General features: G+C 48.1%; 1 protein-coding gene across 1 annotated transcript in view; it reads right to left on the reverse strand.

Moving 5' to 3' along the window:
• Positions 1 to 7,251: 7,251 nt before the first annotated feature.
• The window catches only part of USH1C (Usher syndrome 1C (autosomal recessive, severe)), a 37,143-nt gene continuing 23,782 nt past the window's right edge, over positions 7,252 to 20,612 (reverse strand). Inside the window, exons 15-19 of the mRNA XM_006865797.1 lie at positions 10,368 to 10,409; positions 9,769 to 9,822; positions 9,391 to 9,490; positions 8,453 to 8,559; positions 7,252 to 7,311 (exon numbers count right to left, since the gene is read on the reverse strand). Coding sequence (XP_006865859.1) covers positions 7,252 to 7,311; positions 8,453 to 8,559; positions 9,391 to 9,490; positions 9,769 to 9,822; positions 10,368 to 10,409 — 363 coding nt within the window. The remainder of the gene's footprint in view (positions 7,312 to 8,452; positions 8,560 to 9,390; positions 9,491 to 9,768; positions 9,823 to 10,367; positions 10,410 to 20,612) is intronic.

Consider the following 20,612-nt stretch of genomic DNA (forward strand, 5'->3'; position numbering starts at 1 on the left):
CCGATCCACCATCTTGTTTGTTCTCCCACATACTTTTTGAAGCCCCTTCATATAGCACCTGTCCAACCCCAATGGAGCTGAGTATTTAATCTTCTGGGAGTTCCCAGCACCTCACAAATGTTTTGTTTGTTTAAGTGGTCACTTTCTTATGGGAGTGGGTCTAACCTCTTTTGGGCCAGAGACACTTTTGAAAATCTGAGAAATGTTTTAACCCCTTCCCTAAAAAGATGTTGTTGTTATTAAGTGCCATGGAGTCAGTTCTGACTCACAATGACCCTAAAAAGACAGCCCTCTATCTTCCTGTGGAGTCAGAGTGAGAAACTGGAGGCCTGAGGTGGCTAACAGGTGGGTGCTGTTGGACCATGTCAAGGGTTTAAAGCTGTACCAGGTAGACTTTCGCTTCAGGGTACCTGTCAGGTGAGTAAGCGGAGCCTAAATAGAACAGTCTAGGCTAGGCTTGCTGGTTTTGGATCACCTTTCACCAGTGAAGAGTCTGTGGTCAGAATGGCCAGTGGTGCCACATACAGGCAGAGCGGGAGAAACTTTGCTTCTTCTGAGGTGCCTGCCTTCACTGTTTGCCATTGGTGCTCACGGAGAACCTGCTGACACCTGCCCACCTGCCAGCAGCACACTTCACTTGTGTGCATGGACTACGGGGAAATTAAACTTCCCTGGATCTCTACTTATTTCTGTAAAAAGTCCTAGCCTCCTGAGACACATTTCTGTCCCCCTGATTTAGACACAAATGTTTGCTCCCCCTTCCCCTAGAAGTATTTTATTTCTCACGTACTATAAAAATTCCATCTGTAGTCATTTGTTTAGTTGATTGTTTTGATCCAAGAGGATAATAAAACTGATCTCACTGAAAGAATAAAATGTTTACAGCCAGGACAAGGACCCTAGGTTAAGCTCCTAGGGTTCATCTTCCTAGGAATTTATATTCCAGAATCCTTTCCATCTCTCCTGTATGTAAGTGGAGAAAATCCATTGTTTTCCAAAGGGGATCCTGCCATGTATAAGGTATGTTTCCATCTGACTTTCAGTTAGTCATCTAAGGGTTGTTGTTGTTGTTGTTAAGTGCCATTGAGTCGACTGTGACTCATAGCAACCTTGTATAGGGTTTCCGAGGAGCAGCTGGTGAGCTTGAACTGCCGACCTTGCAGGCCAGCTCATTAACTCACAATGCCACTCTAAGATGTGGGATAATGAGGGTCCACATACTGATTATTTAATTAGTAATTCATGACATTCATAATTAATAAGGTGACTAATAAGAAATAAGAAATCTAAGGAGCTCTGGTAGCGTAGTGGTTACAAATTGGGCTGCTAACCTCAAGGTCGGCAGTTCGAAACTACCAGCAGTTCCGCGGGAGAAAGATGAGGCGTTCTGCTCCCGTAAAGATTTACAGCCTCAGAAACCCTGTGCAGGGTCACTATGAGTCAGAACTGACTCCACGGTACTTAACAACAACAAATAAGAAATCTGTTTCTGATTTGGAATGCCTCATGAGTACATTCAGAATCCTGTTGGGGCGCTGTGGGGCAAAGTCCTGGACTGCAAGGTCAATTTGAACCATAAGGTCGAGGGTTCAAATTCACCAGCCGCTCCTTGGAAACCCTATACAGGGTCGCTGTGAGTCAGAACTGACTCCACTGGCACGTAGCAACAACAACATGAGTACATGCAGAATAAAATCAGTTAATGTAAATATTATAGACTTAGCATATATGTGTATACATGCATACACTTACCTGGCCTGTTAGGGAGCAGGGCTTGCTCTTCTAGGGATAGAGAAGGTATGCAGAGGACTTTTTCCTTTAAGGTGGGGAAAGAGGGGACAGCACTCCCTGCAGTTGCTATGAGTATAAGTGTGGGGAACACATGCAGGTAAAGGAACAATTCTTGGCCTAAGAGCCTGTCTTTCCACAGTCCCTCCTGAGAGGCAAAATGGCCCTCAGCAGTGTGCTTTCTATAGCATATCAAGTTTTTAAACAGGTAACATTAATTTGAGACTATGAAACTTGTGTGTTTTTTTTAAAGTTCACATTAATTTGAGAGCCAAGAACTGTTTCTAAGCCCTCTAACTGTATTTCTTTTGATACAATTCTATGAACTAAAGCTGAAGAAACAGAGGTGAAGAGAGATGAAATAACATGCCTGAGGTCAGATTTCTTGGGATATTTGGAGATCAAGCATTTGTACTCTTGTATGTCAGGTGGCTGGGAGTCCTGTGGTCATAGAAGATGCCCCCTTCTTCCCATTTCATGTTCCCAAGTAGTGCAAGCAGTTGGTTCAGAGAGTAGCTGGTGAGGGTTCCTCAGGCTGTACAAGGGATCCCTAGCCTCCTGAACCTCAGGTTCCCCCCAGAGGAGGAAAGAGGGAGAGGAAAAGGAAGAACAGAGGGGAAAGGAGGAAGGAGCTTCTGGGAACAGGGTGCCTTACTGGCCACCCCTTTGTGTCTGCTCAGATCCATTTCCCATTCTCCTCTCAACAGCAGCCTGATAGCCACCCTTTCCCCTTCACTTAGCCTGTGTGGGGCTGACCCTAACCCATGGCTCCCAGGATGGGCATGTGACCCAAGTCAGGCTAATTGGAATAAACTCTCAGGATTTAGTAGAACGATTAGGAAACTGGTTTTTTCCACTGAGGTGGCACTACCTGATAGAATACACTTGGGATACTAGAGGCCATCTTGGCATCTGATGGAAAGAGCCCATCTGAGAATGAAACCAACCACAGGCTGGTAGAGCCAAGAGATGGTGAGACATTGTGTTTAGCACCTGGATCCAGCCAAATGTGACATCAAATACTCAAGGTTTTTTTTTTTTTTTTTTTTCTCTCCACTTAGATGGCCATTTCAAGTTGGATTTCTGTCACTTCCAACTCACATGGTCTATCCCAGGAGGGAGTAGTGAGCTCACACTGAGCTCTCATTTTTATAACTCGCTTGGGCCTTCAAGGATGCATAGACGTTCATGAGGAAGACAGGGCAGCATCCTGGCCGCAGGGAGCTGGGAAGGGTCATTGTTGGGACAGGAGGAGAACAGGGCTATTAGCTCTAAAAACAGATTCTTATGTTGGATCATGGCTAGTCCCGGAAACTGAAGAGTTCAGTGTGGCTGAAAGGAAGGCTAGAGATGCTGTCAGGGGCCAGGTGATATCAGGCTTTGGATGAAGGCTAAGGAGTTGGGACTTTGTCCTGAGGACAGGGAGGGAGTCATTGAAGAGTTTTCAGCTGGGTTTTGACTGACTTACTCTGCAGTGTGAAGAACACACTGAAGCAGAGAGAAAATAGTGGCTGGAGTTTTTCTGTTGTTAGAAGTGCCATCAAGTCAGTATAGGATTTCTAAGGAGCAGCTGATGGGTTTGAACCGCAGATCTTGTGGTTAGTAGTCCAGTGCTTATCCTACAGCTGATTCTATAAATAGGTTCTTTCTCATCTATTGAAGCAGTATAGCACAATGGCTGATACTATGAACTCCTCGAGTCACCCTGCCTGAGTCTAAAGGCCGGAAGGGGAGCAGCTGCAGGCCGCCTGGCCCTCTGCCCTCTCCCTGCGTCAGTCCCACCTGCCTTCCCTGGGGGCTGTGCTGCCCCCTCCAGTTCTCACAGAGGCATGGCCAGCCTGGTCCCCAGAGAGCTGGGAAGGGTCACTGCAGGGACAGGAGGAGAGCAGGGCTTTCAACTCTGGAAACAGATTCTTATCCAAATCCGTCTTGGGAATGAGACTGAAATTGGTGAGAACAAGCTTCTTAGCCCTGCACAGGCCCAAAGGGGATATCTCAGAAGTAGAGACCAGGAACCCAGCCCTTTCACTTCCGCCTCCTTGATACAGAGGTGAGAGGCTCAGAGTCGGCTCAGCAAACCGCCTGAGCCAGCTGTGGGAAGCGACTTCAGTGAGATAGGTGAAATGCTTTTTAAAAGTTCCAGTCAAAGGGTATCCTTGTGTTCCTAGCCTTTTTAGGTTTGTGTTTCCACCGTGTGGTGCCTCAGCTCTGTTGACAACTTAGGGGACCCTGGACAAGTCATGTCTTCTTGACTTGTTGTTAAGTGCTGTCGAGTCAGTTCTAACTCATAGCAACCCTGGATAGGATTTCTGAGGAGTGGCTGGTGGGTTTGAACCACCGACCTTGTGGTTCAAACTGGCCTTTCATTCCAGTGCTTTATCACACAGCACCACACCAGACCTCTTCTTAACTGGAAGGGCTTTAACTTCCTCCTACTAGTCCACTGGGAGTCCTGGTGTGGTACTGCAGGCTAATGTGTTTGACTACAAGATCAGTTTGAGCTGCAAGATTGGTGGCTCAAAACAACCAGCCGCTCCTCAGAAACCCTATACAGGGTTGCAACCAACTCAATGATACTTAACAACAACTAGTCCACTAGAACTGCACACACCCTTTTATCCTCTTGGAGGCTCTGTGGGGTGTCATTTAACAAAGACAGCAGGTCTTCCCTCAGGACTGCATTCCCTCAGTCACATCCTGTTTCCTGCAGCCTCAGCATTCTGGCCAATCCCTGATCATGTCCTTCATGATAGATCACAGTGATGCCTTAGGCTCTTTCTCACTCTTGAATCAGGGTGAGAATCATGATTTTAATGTGAGATCCTTGAATTTGCCATCCAAATTCATACTTACTCCTATAAAATGAGGGGAAAAAATCTGCTTATTTTATTAATGAGCTCAGAGTAAGATCTGCAGCAGCAAGTCTAGCAGCAATTAGAGCAGAAATAAAGGGATGGAGAGGGAGATCTAAGAGAACCGATGAGGGGTCAAGGGAGGAGTCCTCCAGAGAACGAAGTCATAGGGCCAGAGAAGAAGGAATGGAGTGTGGATTCCAGGGAACTTCTTCAGAACAGTTAGCTGTCCCCGCCTCTCCACGCTGACCTTTAGAAGAGAGGCTCAAAGTATCCCTTGTCCAGTGTTAGTTCAGGGCCAAAGGGAGTTTGGAATGCCTGGGTGCTGACTAACGGTTCCCCAAGATGTGTTCTGGTGTCTGTAGGCTGGGTGTCTTTCATGGTTGGTCCTAGGTCTTGTATTCAGGAGGTGGGTCCGGAGTTCATTGTCTTCTAGGGTGAATTTGAATGTCTCAACTTTAGAAAAAGGTCCTGTGAGGGGAGAGGAAGTAGATAAGTGGGTGCAGGCCTTGTGGGTACATACTCATCCCCAAGGAGGGCCCTGACATTGAGGAACACCCTTGGGTACTGTAAGGCCTTGCCAGCCTCTAGCGGCTACACATTCACCACAGCACACAGGAGTCAAGAAGAAAGCAGACTGGTGGCAGGTGGTGGAGAAGGAGAGAACTCAGGGAAAAGAACTGGGATCCCTCGAAAGGAGCAGATGACAAGTGATAGAAAACCTAGGGCCACTTTGGTCACCCAAGAAACCATAGCATAACAGGCCAACTGTCTTGGGAACATGGGACTCTAATGTTTTGAAAAACTGGTAGCAGAAAAGTCAACCAGTCTTTGCTTGTATATGCCAGCAGTGGCCTTCAGGCCATGCCAAATGCTGGTTTCACAGCCAGCTGCCAGTTCTGTCCAGTGGCACACAGTGTGTCCCACAGATAGAGCCTGGACCCATGGGAGGGAGAAGGTATAAAGGACAGTTTGGTTTGAATAGAACTCAGGTCACAACAGATCACAACAGGACACAAGTAACTCCAACTCACCAACCTTGGTTCTTTGGACAAGCCTTAAAAAGTTCTGAATTGCCCTAGCTCTGCCTAAGCCTGTGGGCAGTAGGGTGGTGTCCACTGGGAAGAGAGCCACATTTTCTAAGCACACCTCCTGAGGGGATATTCAGGCTGTGCTTCCTCTGGGCTTTCCTAGTCCATCAGCCCTGAGTTCCAAGTGGATGTTACAGACTGGTCTCTGCTCCGCTGCCCTGAGTCCCACAGTTTTCAAAGTGTGGCCAACAGCAGGTCCCAGGTGGCATTTTAGGGATAGTGCCTAGCACACCCCTCCAGGTGCCAGTCCAAAGAACCTGCTGACAGAGTCAGCAGCTGAAGGCCACTGCACACTGCATGGATAGACAGGGCTTTGCACCCCACCTGCCTAGTCACCGGGTGGGACTGCCGAGTTCCAGCTGCAGGGGAAGGCCATGTCTGTGCATCAGGGGAGCATGGTCTTTAAGGAGCCTTCCCATCGCTCGGGGCTCTGGGCTGCAGAGGAGGAAATAGAAGTGCTGTGTATGCAGAGCAGAGCAGGAAATAAAACACAGGGCTTGGTTGTTCTGAGCAGAGCTCCACGGGACCTCTCCCATCACCTGGCTGTGACCTTGGGTCCTACACAGGCCCTGGGTTTCAGAATTAGGAGCTAAATGATCTTTATTTCTTCAAAATATGCAGGAAACTCGGCCTCTGCCTGGCAGTGGGAGCAAGCAGGCACAGGCAAGCAGGGGTCTGACAAGTATGGGTGGGTGTGGGAGGAGGTGATGTAATGAGGTAAAGATGGAGGCAAGACACCAAGAGGCAGAACGAAAGAGATGCATAATGACAAACACAGAGAAGCAAGGACTCCGAGCCAGGGGGAGAGAAGCAGGGTTCAAGAAAGAGAAAGGGAATGAGGGAAAGGGAAGAAAGATGAAGGGGAAAAGCAGGGAGAGATTGACAGGAGGGATGGAGATTGAGAGACAGAGAGATGAAAAGGAGGTAAAAAAGGGGGAAGAGGAGAAAGAATGTGTGTGAGAGAGACTCATACAGAGACAGAGAGAATGAAACAGATATAGAAAGAGACACACATGCAATGATTACAGAGAAAGACAGATTGAGGCTGAGCCAAAACTTCCTGGAGAGTCTCCCCAGGGAAGGTATCAAAAACTTGTGGTCCTGGCCACCTAGAAATACAGCATGAGAAAATGCAGTTAGGCATCGGGAAGATCTTACAGAAAGAGAAGGATGGACACAGAAATCCTTAATCTGACAGTGGTATCGTGGGAAAAGTTTTGAGTAGACAATCAGAAATCCTGAGTCTTTTCCCCAAACTTCCTTTACTTGGTCTGAGACCTTGAACCTCCCTGGGACTCAGTTTACCATCTATAAAGAACTTAGACAAGACGGCCCTGGAGGCAGCTCTGTGGCTGAGTTTTAGCATTTCTCTAAGCCGGGGGTTGTAGGAGCTAGTACTCCTAGAAAGTGTGTGCTTGGATCATTCCTTCAGGTTGGATGAAAGTAGAGGTGGGCTCAGAGAAGGCCAAGTTTCCAGAGGAGGAGGGAGAGGAGGCAGTGGGCTAGGTGTCAGCACACACTTACAGCTCATCATCATACTCCTTGGGGGGACAGACGGCAACAACGAGGTCAATCCAGTCCTGTGGGGAGAAGCCTCGTGACTCAGGGTTGGACGGCATGTCTGTCCTGCTACTCTAAGGGTCTTCCTTTTGAGGACGGGTCCCCTGGTCTGGGGAAGCTTCTAGTCTTTGAGGTAACAGAATCATAAAGGCCACAGTCTCAAGACCCTCTAATGATACTAAGTTCCCAAATGCTGATCTGTAAACCAGGGCCAGGTACCAACCTTAGAGTCTTTGGGGGTAATTTCCTAAAATTGTAGACTCATGAATTCGGCCCTTGGTAGTATGGGATGGGTCCTGGGAAACATATTTTTAACAAGCTTCCTAGGTAACTTGAATGCACAGCCCATTGGAGAACTTCTGACCTAGATTTCTGACCCTAACATTTGAATTCCCTCTATGACACCACTGCCATCCTTGGCGTGCTCATCATTGTCTATCCTTGGCTTGGATGAATCCAGTGGACACTCCACTAGGTGATAGCCTGAAATATACTAGGTTGAAATATCTTCCCAGGACCTCTCCCCATCCATTCCGGCTCTGCCCTCAAGAATCACAGGGAACACGTCTGCACCCTTGACCCTAATGCAGCCCTTCTGATCATCAAAGACAGTCATCATGTTACCCGTGAGTCTTCTCTTCTCCATATCCCATCATGTGGATCCCAGTCCCATCCGATCAGCTTCCTTGGCATTGAACTTAATACCTCAGGCTTGGCTGTCTGCATACAGTTGTACAGGTTGTGCACTGCACAACCTGAAAAGGCCTTATGTGGTGGCCCTGACCCAATTAGGTGTCTGATGAGAGAATACCACCACCAGCCCTTCTTCCTCCATCCTAGACCCTCTACTTTTGTGAATGTTTTCTAGTGGTCCCAAGCACTCTGCTGATTCCTGTTCAGTGTGCACTTAGAGAAAGCCTTTATGTCTTTGTCTTGGGTAGGCTGCAATACCCAATGTTCTGAGTGTATATTTGCATAACTATTTATTTTGAACCCAAGGCTAAGAATTGACATGTATCTTTTAGAATCCCATTTCATCAGATTTAGACTATTGGATGGATGGGGTATGTGTTGGACCCTATATACTGTCCTCATGTGGGACATGCTGATGGTAAGGTCTAGATACAGAGGCAGGCAAGGGAAGGAGGGGGCCACTCTTACTCCCTGACTCCAGGCTTTCTGCAGAGCAGCTTCTGCCTCTGCCAGGGTATAGTCAGTCACCATCTTGCCATTGATTGCCATGATCTCGTCCCCTCTCACAATGCCACCTGTAAGAAGAGATGAAGTGGATCAAACTGTATGTGGCATGTGCCAAGTCCAGGGCTTGGCAGAGGGGCACTGGGGGGCTGCAGAAGAACCCTGGGTCCTGGGTTCTGAACGTTCATATGGGCTCAGAAAGCAGGAGGCAAAGCCACCCACCAGATTACTCAAGGACATTGTTCCCTGCTTACCACCACCCTCACTCCTGCTTTAGTGACTAAGGACACCAGTGATGAACCAGTACCACATCAGCTCTTGAGTGAGCCCCTGCTATTGACTCTGGCCATAGCTACAAGGAGAAAACCCTGCACTTCCAGCAAGGTCATCAGAAACCCGAGTTGGTTCTGCTAGCTGATACTCTCCAGGTGGCGACCAGATGGGTCGATGTCAGCTCCCTGAGCTTGCCAAGCTCTTGCCTGTCTCAGAGCCTTTGTATGCTGTTCCATCGGGATCTCTCTCTCTCTTTCAGGTCTCAGATGAAATGTCTCCTCCTCCGAGAGGCCTTCTCTGACCCCTACTCAAGCTAAAGCAGACCTTTCCTATTCTGTCACAGCATCCTGGTCTTTCTCTGCATAGCACTTTTTCACAATTTAAAATGATCTGGTTAGTTGTTTACCAATGGGTTCTCCCACCAGAATGTACGAGGACAGGGATAGTCTTGGGTCCACCTCTATCCTAGCAACGCATGAGACTAGATAAATGAATGGACAGGCCAAGGTGGGAGGGCATTCTTGAGTAGTTGTGAAGTCCATCCAAGTAGACATCTATTTACTCTGTTGTAGGGCTCTGTATAATCATCACATCATCCCCAAACCAGGGCCCGGCTGGTCCCCACTCACCATGGTGTTCAGCAGCTCCCCCCTCGTAAACAGCGGAGACAACCACCTTCCCGATAGGTGAATCCACACCACCTTCCAGGGCCAGGTCTAAGGACCCCTCCTGGTGAGAGGAAAATCAGCCTTGTGGAGTAACAGCAGACAACAGCCTGTGGGCCACTGAGCATCAAGGGCCACAGAGTGGGCAGGGGAAACATGGGGCCCACAGCAATGCCTTCAGGGAGGAAATGGGACGTGGGTGCCAGGTGGATTCTAGGTGTTTGATCCCACCACAGGAGGTGGCATCCCCAGGGAGAGAGAGAGAAGAGGTAACTGTGAGAGTGGGAAAAGCAAGGGACCAAGGTGGGATGGGGGAAGGGCAGAGGATGGGACCTCTCCAACCTTCTTAATGCGTAGGAGTCGAACATCTTTTCCTAGGATCTGCTCTGGGGTGAACTGGGAAGAAAAAGACAATGGGGGAGATCTGAGTTTGCCTGAAAATGGAGTGGAGGTAGGATTAAAGTATAAGCCAATCACCTAGGGGACATTGAACCCACAGAACATATGGACCACAGGCACCTTTGCCAGCCCATCAGTCTTCAACTGGGGGTCTCAGATCTCATGGGGGGGCACATACAGAGAGAGATATGTATGTGCCCAAAAACACAAATCCCAAATCTTCCCTTAACTAGCTGTGTAATTTTGAGCAATGAATATATTAACCTGTCAGCACTTCAGTATATCACGTTCTGTGAAATGGGATTACAGTGAGGACTGGAGGATGAGATTGTGCTTCCCAGTTCCTGGTATATATTTAGTGTTCAGTAAGCATAGCAGTTGCTGTAAGCCATGCACATACACAAACACATATATGAAAGGAGCAGTAGTAGGAAAGACTCTTTCGGGGCATCCCTGGGGAGGAACACCTGAGATGAAGGATGAAGGAACACTCTATCCCCCTGGCCTGAGGTAAACCCCCAGTAGTGGGAGCTATCTCTTACCATTGAGTAGGGATCAAAGCCTTCTTCATATTTCCGGAAATCCTGGAAGCAAAAGGAGGGTTTTAGGACCTCACAGCAGAGGCCCTTGAGGGTAGGACAGGACACAGGCTCAGGGAAGAGAAGAAGATGGTGAGTGGGTCAGAGATAGGGGAGAGGGCAGGCCAGCAGAAAGCCAGGCATGGGAGTTGGGGGGTGCAAGGTGGTGCTGGTGGACCCAACAATCACAACACCCTGCCAGGGAGAAGCAGGAAGCACAGGGAGGCATTTGAAGGCTCCGAGGCTGGGTTCTGCACTCTTCAGTGAGCTGGCATCTCTGGCTGCCACATTGCAGAGTTGCTCTGGGAAGGCAGTTTCTGTCTTGCTGAAAGACTCATCTTCCCACAACACCCCTAACTTCCCTTAGCTCTTCCAGAAGCCCAAGTGAGATCAGGGCTGCACCATGGGGGTGAAGGCCAGCTCTTCTCCACCTCAAAGAAGGGACCAACCCTGCAAAAGACGCTGCTCACCTTAGGGAAACCCATCACAAGGAATATCGGGCATCAAGAGCGAAGTCAAGGCAGGGAGTGCTGTGCTTGCCTGGTGTCTGACATTGTTCTTACTGAATGCATATCTTAGAAGGTCAGAGCCTCTCCAGGTTCTGGGGAGCCCAGGTTTACCCATTAGCTAGGGGACAGCAAGGGTGGAAATAGTATTCCCAAGACTCAGGAATAAGAGTGGGGAGAAAGGGTAGAGCCAGAACACACTCTGCCTCCCAGAATTCACTGCAGGAGAGGGGCCAGGAATCTAGGCCAGTGGACGGTGGAATGAAGGAGAGGCCTATAGCAGGTGCCCAAACAGGTCTTGCTGGACTTACTGGAACCACCCTCAGCACACAAACTTCTCTTGGCTGCAGCAAATAGAGGTGCCATATGCCTTAGAGTCTGTGGTCAGCATCATGGGGAGATCAAAGTCCCCTTTATGCCCAGCATGTAGCAACCAAGCCAAAGATGGATCTTTGGCTTGGTTGCTACACGCCAACTCCTCACTCAGTAGATGGAGAAACCACCCCTGAGAGATCACATTCATGCCTCAAATTTTCCCAGTCAGTGGACCTTGGAGCAAAGGTTTGACTACCAGCTTGGGGCCTGGGATTCCTCACCCTCCTACCTCTCTCCCTTTGAAGCTCATCTGTGCCCTAAACAACCAGGTTCTAAGAAGTCTACTCACAACCTGACAGCCTGGAGCTGTCCTGCCCATCTCCCTCCTCAGACACAGCTTGCTTAGCATTACGGGCCAGCTCAGCATAGGATGTAGCTTTACCCAGTTTTATTCAAGCAGACACCACCTTTGTTATTAACCAGAGAGCATACCGCGGATGCATCAGCAAATTGTCAGGAATACTAAGAGGGAGACATCATCATATTTAAGGGTCCAGACTGCAGAGACTGACCTCCTGGATTCAAACCCAGGATCTCACACAAGCTGTGACTTCTTGGGCAAGTTTCTTAACCTGTCTGCTTCTTTTCTCATCTATAAAGTGGAGATGATATTAATATTTACCTCTTAGGGTGGTTGTAAAGATTACATGAATAAAGCCTTTAGAATTTGTGCTTGGCACATCACGCCTTCTAAGCCTTCTAAGTGTTAGCTGTCCCCTGGCATCCCCTGGGCCTGGCCTGGGAGCATCCTATTTTGAAGATACCCCCTATGTTGCACTGTAAGGTGATAACATCCCTTTTTGCTCCATGCCTGTGATTATATCAACCTGCACTCTGATGGTGGGTTACCAGGGAGGTAGCTGGAGAAACCAGGCCTGTCTGCTTGCAACATCTTTCTCTCTCTGGCTTGGTCTCTTCCATTGGTTGTGAAATGGTAGGTGGATCTCTGGAGATGAGGCCCAGAAGATGGGGAGGATCAATGACTGCCAGCTGGTCTGATCCCTCTCAGAGACCAGCAAGGACTTCGACATCCCCACCCAGAGTGTACTGGCAGAAGGGGACCTGGACCACCACTTTCCCTTTAACACCTGTTTGGTACCAGGTAGGTTTGGGTGCTGCTGTGATTTGCCTGGAGCGAGGCAGGGAGCCCCTCAGGTAGCTCCTTCATTTTCTTCTATGGCCAAGGCAAGCCCCATCTTGAACTCTTTATTCCTATGAAGAATCCCTTCACCTTTCTCTCTTTTGGAAACAATTAATAAGCCCCCAGGGCTCTCTCTCCCTATGAGACTCAGCTCCTCTGACAATGTGAGAAGCAGTTCTGGCCTGAGGCTTTCAGCAGAGGGTGTTCAGGTGGCCTCGGAATTGGCACTCCCAGAAGTCAAGCACAGAGGGGAGGAACCTGGACACCCTCCCCCTCCCCCAACACACACACATCCACACGGCGGGTATTGTTTTACTTGTCTGAACGCTGTCTGATAAACCACCATCCTCTTCAACATTTCCTGTGGCTGCCAGGAAAAAAGAAAAGGTTCCACACTGGACATTATCAGTTGGTGTCGTCTGCCCTCTGGTGCCCAACCCTAGTGTCTCCCTCTCCAAAGACACAGGCTGATTAATGTTAGAAGCCTGCTTAGTGCCCCATATGAATGCAGTTCTACCCAAGCAGACACCACAGTCTTGAGAACTATCAGCCAGCATACCGTCACAGGAGCTTGACCTTTGCTCTTTGAGAAGCTGACAGGACAGCTACAGCTCAAAATAAATATCTGAGCTTGTGCCCTGACATTTGGATAGGGTTTCCTTGAAAGGGAAATAAAATTTCTAGCAGGGCTTTCTTCCCTGTGGGTGGGAAACCAGTCAGGGGCTGGGCATCCCAGGAAAATGCACACATGAATCCCAGCTCCCTCAGTCACCAGTGGCTGTGGATGGCAGACCTTCTCCACCTCTCAGGGCCACAGCTCAAATGCTCAGCCCTCATGAGGGGAGGTGACAAGATAAATAGGGTAAGGGGTCTGCTGTGGCCAGTCCCCCATGTGAGGCTGCTCACATGCCCAGGAAATGGCAACTGGAATTTCTGCAGGTTTTGGAATGATGGCAACGTAGGGGATAGCTTGGGCTTTGGCGTCCAAAGACTTACATTGAGTCTTAGTAATACGTTGGGCAATTGACTTAATATCTCAAAGCCTCAGCTTCCTCAAATGTTCACTTGCTGTTGTTAATTGCTGCTGAGTAGATTCTCTACTCAAGGAGCTCTGTTAACATATTGGTTACGAATTGGGCTGTAAACCGCAAAGGTAAGCAGTTCGAAACTACCAGCTGTTCTGCAGGAGAAAGATGAGGCGTTCTCCTCCTGTAAAGATTTACAGCCTTGGAAACCCTGTACAGGATCGTTATGAGTCGGAACCAACTCCACGGCACATAACCACCAACCACCAGATCCCTACTCAGGGTGCTCCCAGGTGTTACAAAGTAGAACTACTCCATAGGGTGTTCTTGGTTATAATCTTAGTGGAAGCAGAGCACCAGGTCTTTCCTTCCATGTATCTCTGGATGGATTCAGACTGGTAACTTTAGGTTAGCAGTCAAGCACAACCCCTTTGTGCCACCTAAAAAAAACTCATTGTCATCTGGTCGATTCTAAATCATAGCATAGTGATGCCATAGGACAGAGGAGAACATCTAGGCTCCTTTAAATGTTAACTAGGGAAAACAATAGTATCATGTCCCTGGGTAAGACAGGGTAACTAAAGCTTATTTATGAGGATCAAATGAGAGTGTGCAGAACCTGGTGCCTGATAGGATCTTAAAAAGTTCTCACCATTCTTTTTTTTTTTTTTTAGATGAACTTCCAGGTCATTTGATCAACTGGGGAACAGGAGTTCCAATGGTCATGTCAACACCCACTTATACCCATGTGAGCTCATCTATTGGTCAATAAGAACGTTAGAGTCTGATCTCAGTTGGTGTCCCACTTCACTTTCCTTGTCTGCTCCTCTGGAAATGCCCTGGAGGGGACCCCAAGGGCTTACCAGGACCTCGGATTTCACAGCTGGTCTGTAGATGAAGTTGGCTTCTTGGTGGACCATGACAGGTTTGGAGATGGTGGACACTCCAGGGCCTCGTGGGGGTTGTGGGCTTGGGCAAAATGGCTACAGGGGTTAGTTTAAGAGAGTCCCATATGAGGTCATGGTGGAGGTGGCCCAGGCCAGTCATGGTACTTCCATATACATGCAAATTCACACCATGCACATGCTGAGCCAGCCTGGTCCATTCTCCTTGTCAGTCCTGAAAGGTATGATCTTCGGCAAAGAGATGAGAAGTCCATTGGCCATGGTATGGTAAGAGGCCACAAACACTACTGAATGATTCTAAGCATCAGGCACTTGGGCCAAAGCCTGGCTAGTGGGGCATCTGTAGCCAGTGTTGCTCAGAATCCTCTTGAAAGGTTCTCTTAGTGGCCATGGGTGCCATCCAGCCTCCCCTTCTATGTCCTCTGACCATGGTTTCAGGTCCCAGACTGCAGCAGCAAACATCTGCTGGTCCTGGTGGCTGGACACAAAGTCTCTACAAGTCATGGTGCAAGAACCAGTAATAGTGGTACCTAGGAGAGTTGATGCAACTATCTGCAGTTCTTGCCTTGCCATCTTTATGTTCTCTGCACCTGCCTTCCCTTTATCCTCCAAGTCTCATCTTTCCAAGGCTCAACTCATAAGTCCTCGAATCTACAGAAGTGTCTTCAGCTCTCACTAGGATGAATCCCTCCCACAGCCCACAGTCTAAGCCTACTTTATAGCTGAATCCTGCCAAGTCTTCCTTCAGGTGGAATGTCATTGGACCCAAAGGTATGTCAATCTGCTCTATATCCTCGTCAGCACTGCTCTTCTCTACCTCACATGGAAAGATACAAGGTAAGTGTGAAATCAGTGACTGTAGAGTTGAATTTGTCCAGGAAAAGTTGCTGCTTATCTTGATGGAGACCCATCACAGGAAAAGGCTCTTTGTGGCAGACTAAGTCTTCCCTGCAAACTGGTCCCTGGCTGAGCTCTAGGGGAAGACATCCCTAGTATAGTCTCCCTGTTGGATTGCTGGAACTGCAGAGCTCACAACTCCACCACAAATCCAGAGGGAGTCTCTGAGGGTTGCCCTGGTGGAAGCTGTAGCCTTGCAAGCATCTGATATTCTCTTCACTCACATCTTCTAACCCCTAAGCCCCCCTGAATGCTCTGAGACACCTTATTCTCTTCATGCAAGAACACCAATCTATGCAGGAAGATTAACAAAAACCACTGGCCAGATGCTAGATGACTCTCCCTTCCCCAAAGACCCCCACCTTCAGCTGCTATGAGCTACTTTAGCTCTGACTCAAACCTGGACTCACGGCTAGGACAACAGAAGAATTTTTTTTTTTTCCTTCCTTGGGATCAAAGCTCCACATCTTCCTCTTCCAAAGATAGTCATTGAGTTAAGAACAATGAATGAAATATATGGCTTTTTGAGACAGATCACTACTGTCCAGCTTACTGACATCCAAGATAAACATCTCTAGTCTTTTAATAATAAATTTGGAAATTTCTTAGAACTCTCTCATGCTAGTCTTTTCTGTAACTGGAGAGTGGCAAGAAAATTCTGGGTACAGGTTACAACTTATGGACTACTTGTTCTTGCCCTTGAATGCTAAGTATATTTGCCCTCACTTTGAAGTGTCTGAACCAACTCCTACTTGCAACAAATTCTTCATCAAAAGCATCTTCACTTGTTGCATGTGCAACTTTTACATCGTTGAAAAGGTTTTGAGCCTTTATTTGCACTAAACCAAACCATATCCACTGATATCGAGTTATATGGTTTCCAAGACTAAATCTTTATGGGAACAGAAAGCCTCATCTTTCTCCTGCCGAGCAACTGGTGGGTTTGAACTACCAACCTTGCAGTTAACAGTTCAGTGCTTATCCTACAGAGCCACCACAGCTCCTTTTTCATACACTAAAGTAAAGCTAATTAAACACCATATGCATCTGCTCTAACTTACCTACAAATTCAACTTAAAGAAAACACTTAGGAGCTGATCTTGGTCGTATCTCAGGGATTACCTTATTATGCTTCAAGCCAGTGTAGCTAGCAGGTGCCACAGAAAATGATACTCTAATGACTGTAATGTCCTCATACTGAATTTGACAGTATTATATTTTATTTACATGCCTAATATTGTCCCCTGCTTTCCCCTCCCTCCTGTTAAACAATGGAATCATATCTCATATCCAGAGCTTTCAAAGCTAATACCAAGAAACGATTAGATGTGACAAAGAGTTCTAACTGTGCATTAATGTTGTTGTAAAGTGCCGTCTAGTTGGCTCCGACTAATAGTGACCCTGTATAGGGTTTCCAAGAGCAGCTGGTGGGTTTGACCCTTGTGGTTAGCTTAATCTTACCAGGACTCCATTCATTACTATAGCATCGCAAGTATTCAATTGAAAGTTACTGTCCATACTAGCCAAGAGGAGGAAAAAGAGAGTAATGTACATAACTATATAGCTATTCATTCCAAGGATCACACACAGGCAATTTACCATACAATATAGCACTTAAAAACCAACAGAAACCATTCACATGCAAGATGTCTACAACATGCAGGATGGGGGACTCATTCTTACACAATGGGGGTGGACTGAGGTTTCTTCCTGTCTCCACTCACAGAACAGTTAAGAATGGGTGAAACAGCAGCCCTCCCCACTCTTTCTACTTTCAAGCAGAGCATGCTGAGCAGGGATAGTACCTTTGGGGTGGGTGGGAAGCTCCGTTCAGGGACAGGGGAGCTTGTGGGTTTCACACTGTGGTTCTTTGTCTCCCAGTCCTCTGTAGAATGGCTTGTGTCCCCAGCACAGAATGGGTGGTTGCCCAGTGCCTCTTCCAATGCCAAGGGCAGTGGGCGGGTAGGAGTGAGGTCTTGGGTGGGAATGGATGGTGGTGGGGGAATGGGAATAGGGGGTGAAGTGCGTTGTGCCCAGGGTGAAGATGAGGCACTCACACGGCCTGCTGAGGGAAGGGCAGGTGGTGCAGGGACTTTGAGGGGTGGGTTGGATGGAGGTGGATGGGGCATCACAGGCAAGGCAGAGGGAGTCTTAGGGGGGTAGTAGAACATGTCCAAGGGAATGTCATCCAGGTCAGTGGTGTGCAGGTGCAGCCCACCTGCAAAGCGTCTCAGTGGTGGGACCAGTGGAGACACAGAAGGTGGGGGAGGCGGGGGCCCTGTGGTCATCTGGGGAGAGGTGTAAGGAAGTGCTGTAATTTTCCACACTCCAGAGAGCTCTACTTCACAGTACATTTGTTTATTATTTAACCCTGGGTTTACTTTGCTGCTGCAGATCCACCACCCTCAAATGAGAACCACAAGAGTACCACTTCTGTGCCATCTGAGTGCCCAGCTGAGCCCACACCACACAGTGCTCAAATGTAGGAGGCTCCTAAGTTATGCCCTTATGTGGGTGACCACCTAACTTATCAACTAAACGGGTGCTTGCTTGGCAGCAAAAAGGATTGCTCTTAATAATGATGCCAGGACAAAAGCCTAACTGGAATTGTCTCCAATTAGTTGGAACTTACAGCCATTCAGGAGATAAGCCCAGAAATAAAGACATGTCCCTCCTCCCAAAGAGAGGAGAGGGGAGTGGGCTGGTAGGGGTAGCCCCTGAAAGGTGGAATGGGCATTGGGTGCAGCTGGAGAAGCTTCCAGTGCCCACCTTGTCTCCCGCTGTCCTTCTGGCAAGAAGGGCTCTGTTACCTCTGGAATTTCATTATCAGCAGAGGAGATCTGCTCAAGGCGCGTCTGACAGAGCCTTTCCACCCAATACTGAATCTTGTCCGATTCCTCCAGGTCTTCCCGTTCTGTCTCAGACACCTGGGACCCAGAACCGGCACAAAGGAAGAGGACAAAGGGTACATTCACTTCAATCACAATAGCACAGAAGCAGCTTCTTTGAAAAACACCAAGAGACTGTTAGATGTGTCAACTCTAGAAAAAGACCTGGGCTTGTTCCATCTGGCTGCTGAGGAGGCAGAAATAAGGAGGGGGAGATGCTGGTGTCAGGTCAGTTTAATGGTTCTTTTGGGCAAAATCAGAGAAAGGGCTCATGTATTGCATAGGATTAGCTGCTCCCAGAACCTCCACCAATGCTGATCCCCCAAGAACAGTCCATTGTACGGTACGCTCCCAGCTCACTCCAAGAGCCTTACTCCTTTTCTCAGAAGCACAAGTTCAATTTTATTTTTAATTTTGAAGCTAATTTGTTCTTAATGCTAGACCTAATGCCCTTCACATTGCCAGGATTTTGCTGGCTTTGTGATCTAATCAGCTTGGCATTCTGATTAGAGAAGAAGAAGCAATACTATCTCCAATAGCTAGGGAGTTAATGTCGCCCAAATCACCTAGGAGATAGGAATTAGTCAATACTATGACTTCTGACATGTCTTGGGTGGGGGCAGACTTAGAAACAGACCCTGCCTGAAGAGGTCTAGCCTCAGGTATACCCTGTACTGAGAGAAGTAGTCTCAGACCCATAGCATGAGTGAGTGAGGGTTTAGTCTCAGACCTACAACCTGCACAAAAGGGTTAGCCTCAGACTGTCAGAGCCAAGTCAGGTTGGGAAGACCTAGATTTGGACTCATACTCTGCATAAGGGGCCAGACTGACTCAGACTTTTAGATAGGTAGGTGGAAGGTTAACTTCAGATCTATAATCTAGGCAGAGGGGTTAGCCTCAGGCCCATACCTTGAGCAGGGAAACAAGCCTCAGAATCACACTCAGAGTGGAAAGGCCCCAGACTCATACCTGAACAGTGTGGGGGTGGAGGGAATAGACATAAACTTCTAATCAGGAGGGTGGAGGGCTTAGGTACAATGTGGCCAGAGTGGCTAGCTTCAGACGCATCCACTGAGCAAGGAAGTCTAGTCTCAATTTCAAGCGTACACCTTGAGGAAGGGGCTCATCTCACATGACCCCAGGCAGGCAGGATGGTCTCATTTTCCAGACTAGGGTGGGTGGAGAGGGAAAATTTGGAGAGGAGGACCGTAAGTGTTTCCCTTGGACCATGAAAGAGAATCTCAGACTATTCCAAGGATGCTCACCTGGCCTATGACAAGCAGGACACATACCTCTTGGGCCAGCCGATTGATCTTCAGTTGCTTTTCCTTTTCCAGCATTTCCTCTTTCTCTTTGTATAGCTTTTGCTCAAACTCCAATTCCTTCTTATTCTTTCTCAACTCTTGTAGGCTGTCATACTTGGCTTTCTTCTTATCTTTTCCTTTCTGAGCAGATGTGGCATGGTTTGTACGACAAGGATTACACAGTGTTGATGCTGGCACAGCACAGCAAACAGGGCATTCAGTCCTCAGACAGCACTCCACCATGAGACTCTCCCCAAGTTTGGCCCCACCCCACTGAGCATGCCACCTCAGGAGTAGGCTAGGCAGGCTACTGTTGCCCCTTGCAAATAAGACACAAATGATCTTTGCCAGTCAGAAGAACTGGCTTACTAATTCACAAACTAGCTGAGTGGCCTTGGCTAAGTACCTTAACCTCTCTGGGTCTGATTTGCCTCATTTCCAAAAGTGGAGAAAATACCATGCTCACAGACTTGCCATCTAAAGCAAAAGAAACACTGTATATGAAAGAGCTTTGTAAGTGGTAATGGGCTGTATAATTTCTAAGGCATTGTTATTGATATCCTATTATCTGGGCACATGGACTTCTGGTATGGCACTGTAGGATCAGCTCTGGACTGCACGCCACAAGGCCAACAGTTCAAACCTATCAGATGCTCCTTGGAAACTCTATACAGGGTTGCTATGAGGTGGAACCAACTTGACAGCACTTAACAAAAACAATCTGGGCACATGTCTGCTCCACCATCTGGAGAGAAAGAGGTCTAATGTTCAGATACCAAAGAGGCATCTGGGGAGATTCCAGGCAATTCTCTAGTAATTCTCCAGGTAAGTCTGGTAAGAAAGACCCTCCCTTCTGAGCTGGAGGATGTGGGAGCCAGTTTCCCACCTAGGACCCCAGATTCAGGGACACAGGCTCTAGGGATAGTGCTGAATTAAGTTTCAGACCATTTCATCCTGGAATGTCCAAATCTGCCACTTCCTTTGAACTGGGCACCTGAATTGAGGAGTAGCCAAAAACCAGAGGACTGGGAAGTGGGCAGAGGGGCATGTCAGGGGTGGGAGAGGGGGTAGCCTAGCTGCTTTACACAGCTTGTCAGTGCTTGAGGGGACTGGGGAAGGGAGATGAAGGGCAACTAAAACTTCTTATAGTTCCTGTTGGAATTGGATC

The sequence above is a fragment of the Chrysochloris asiatica genome, unplaced genomic scaffold, assembly GCF_000296735.1.
Source record: "Chrysochloris asiatica unplaced genomic scaffold, ChrAsi1.0 scaffold00083, whole genome shotgun sequence".
NCBI lineage: Eukaryota > Metazoa > Chordata > Mammalia > Afrosoricida > Chrysochloridae > Chrysochloris > Chrysochloris asiatica.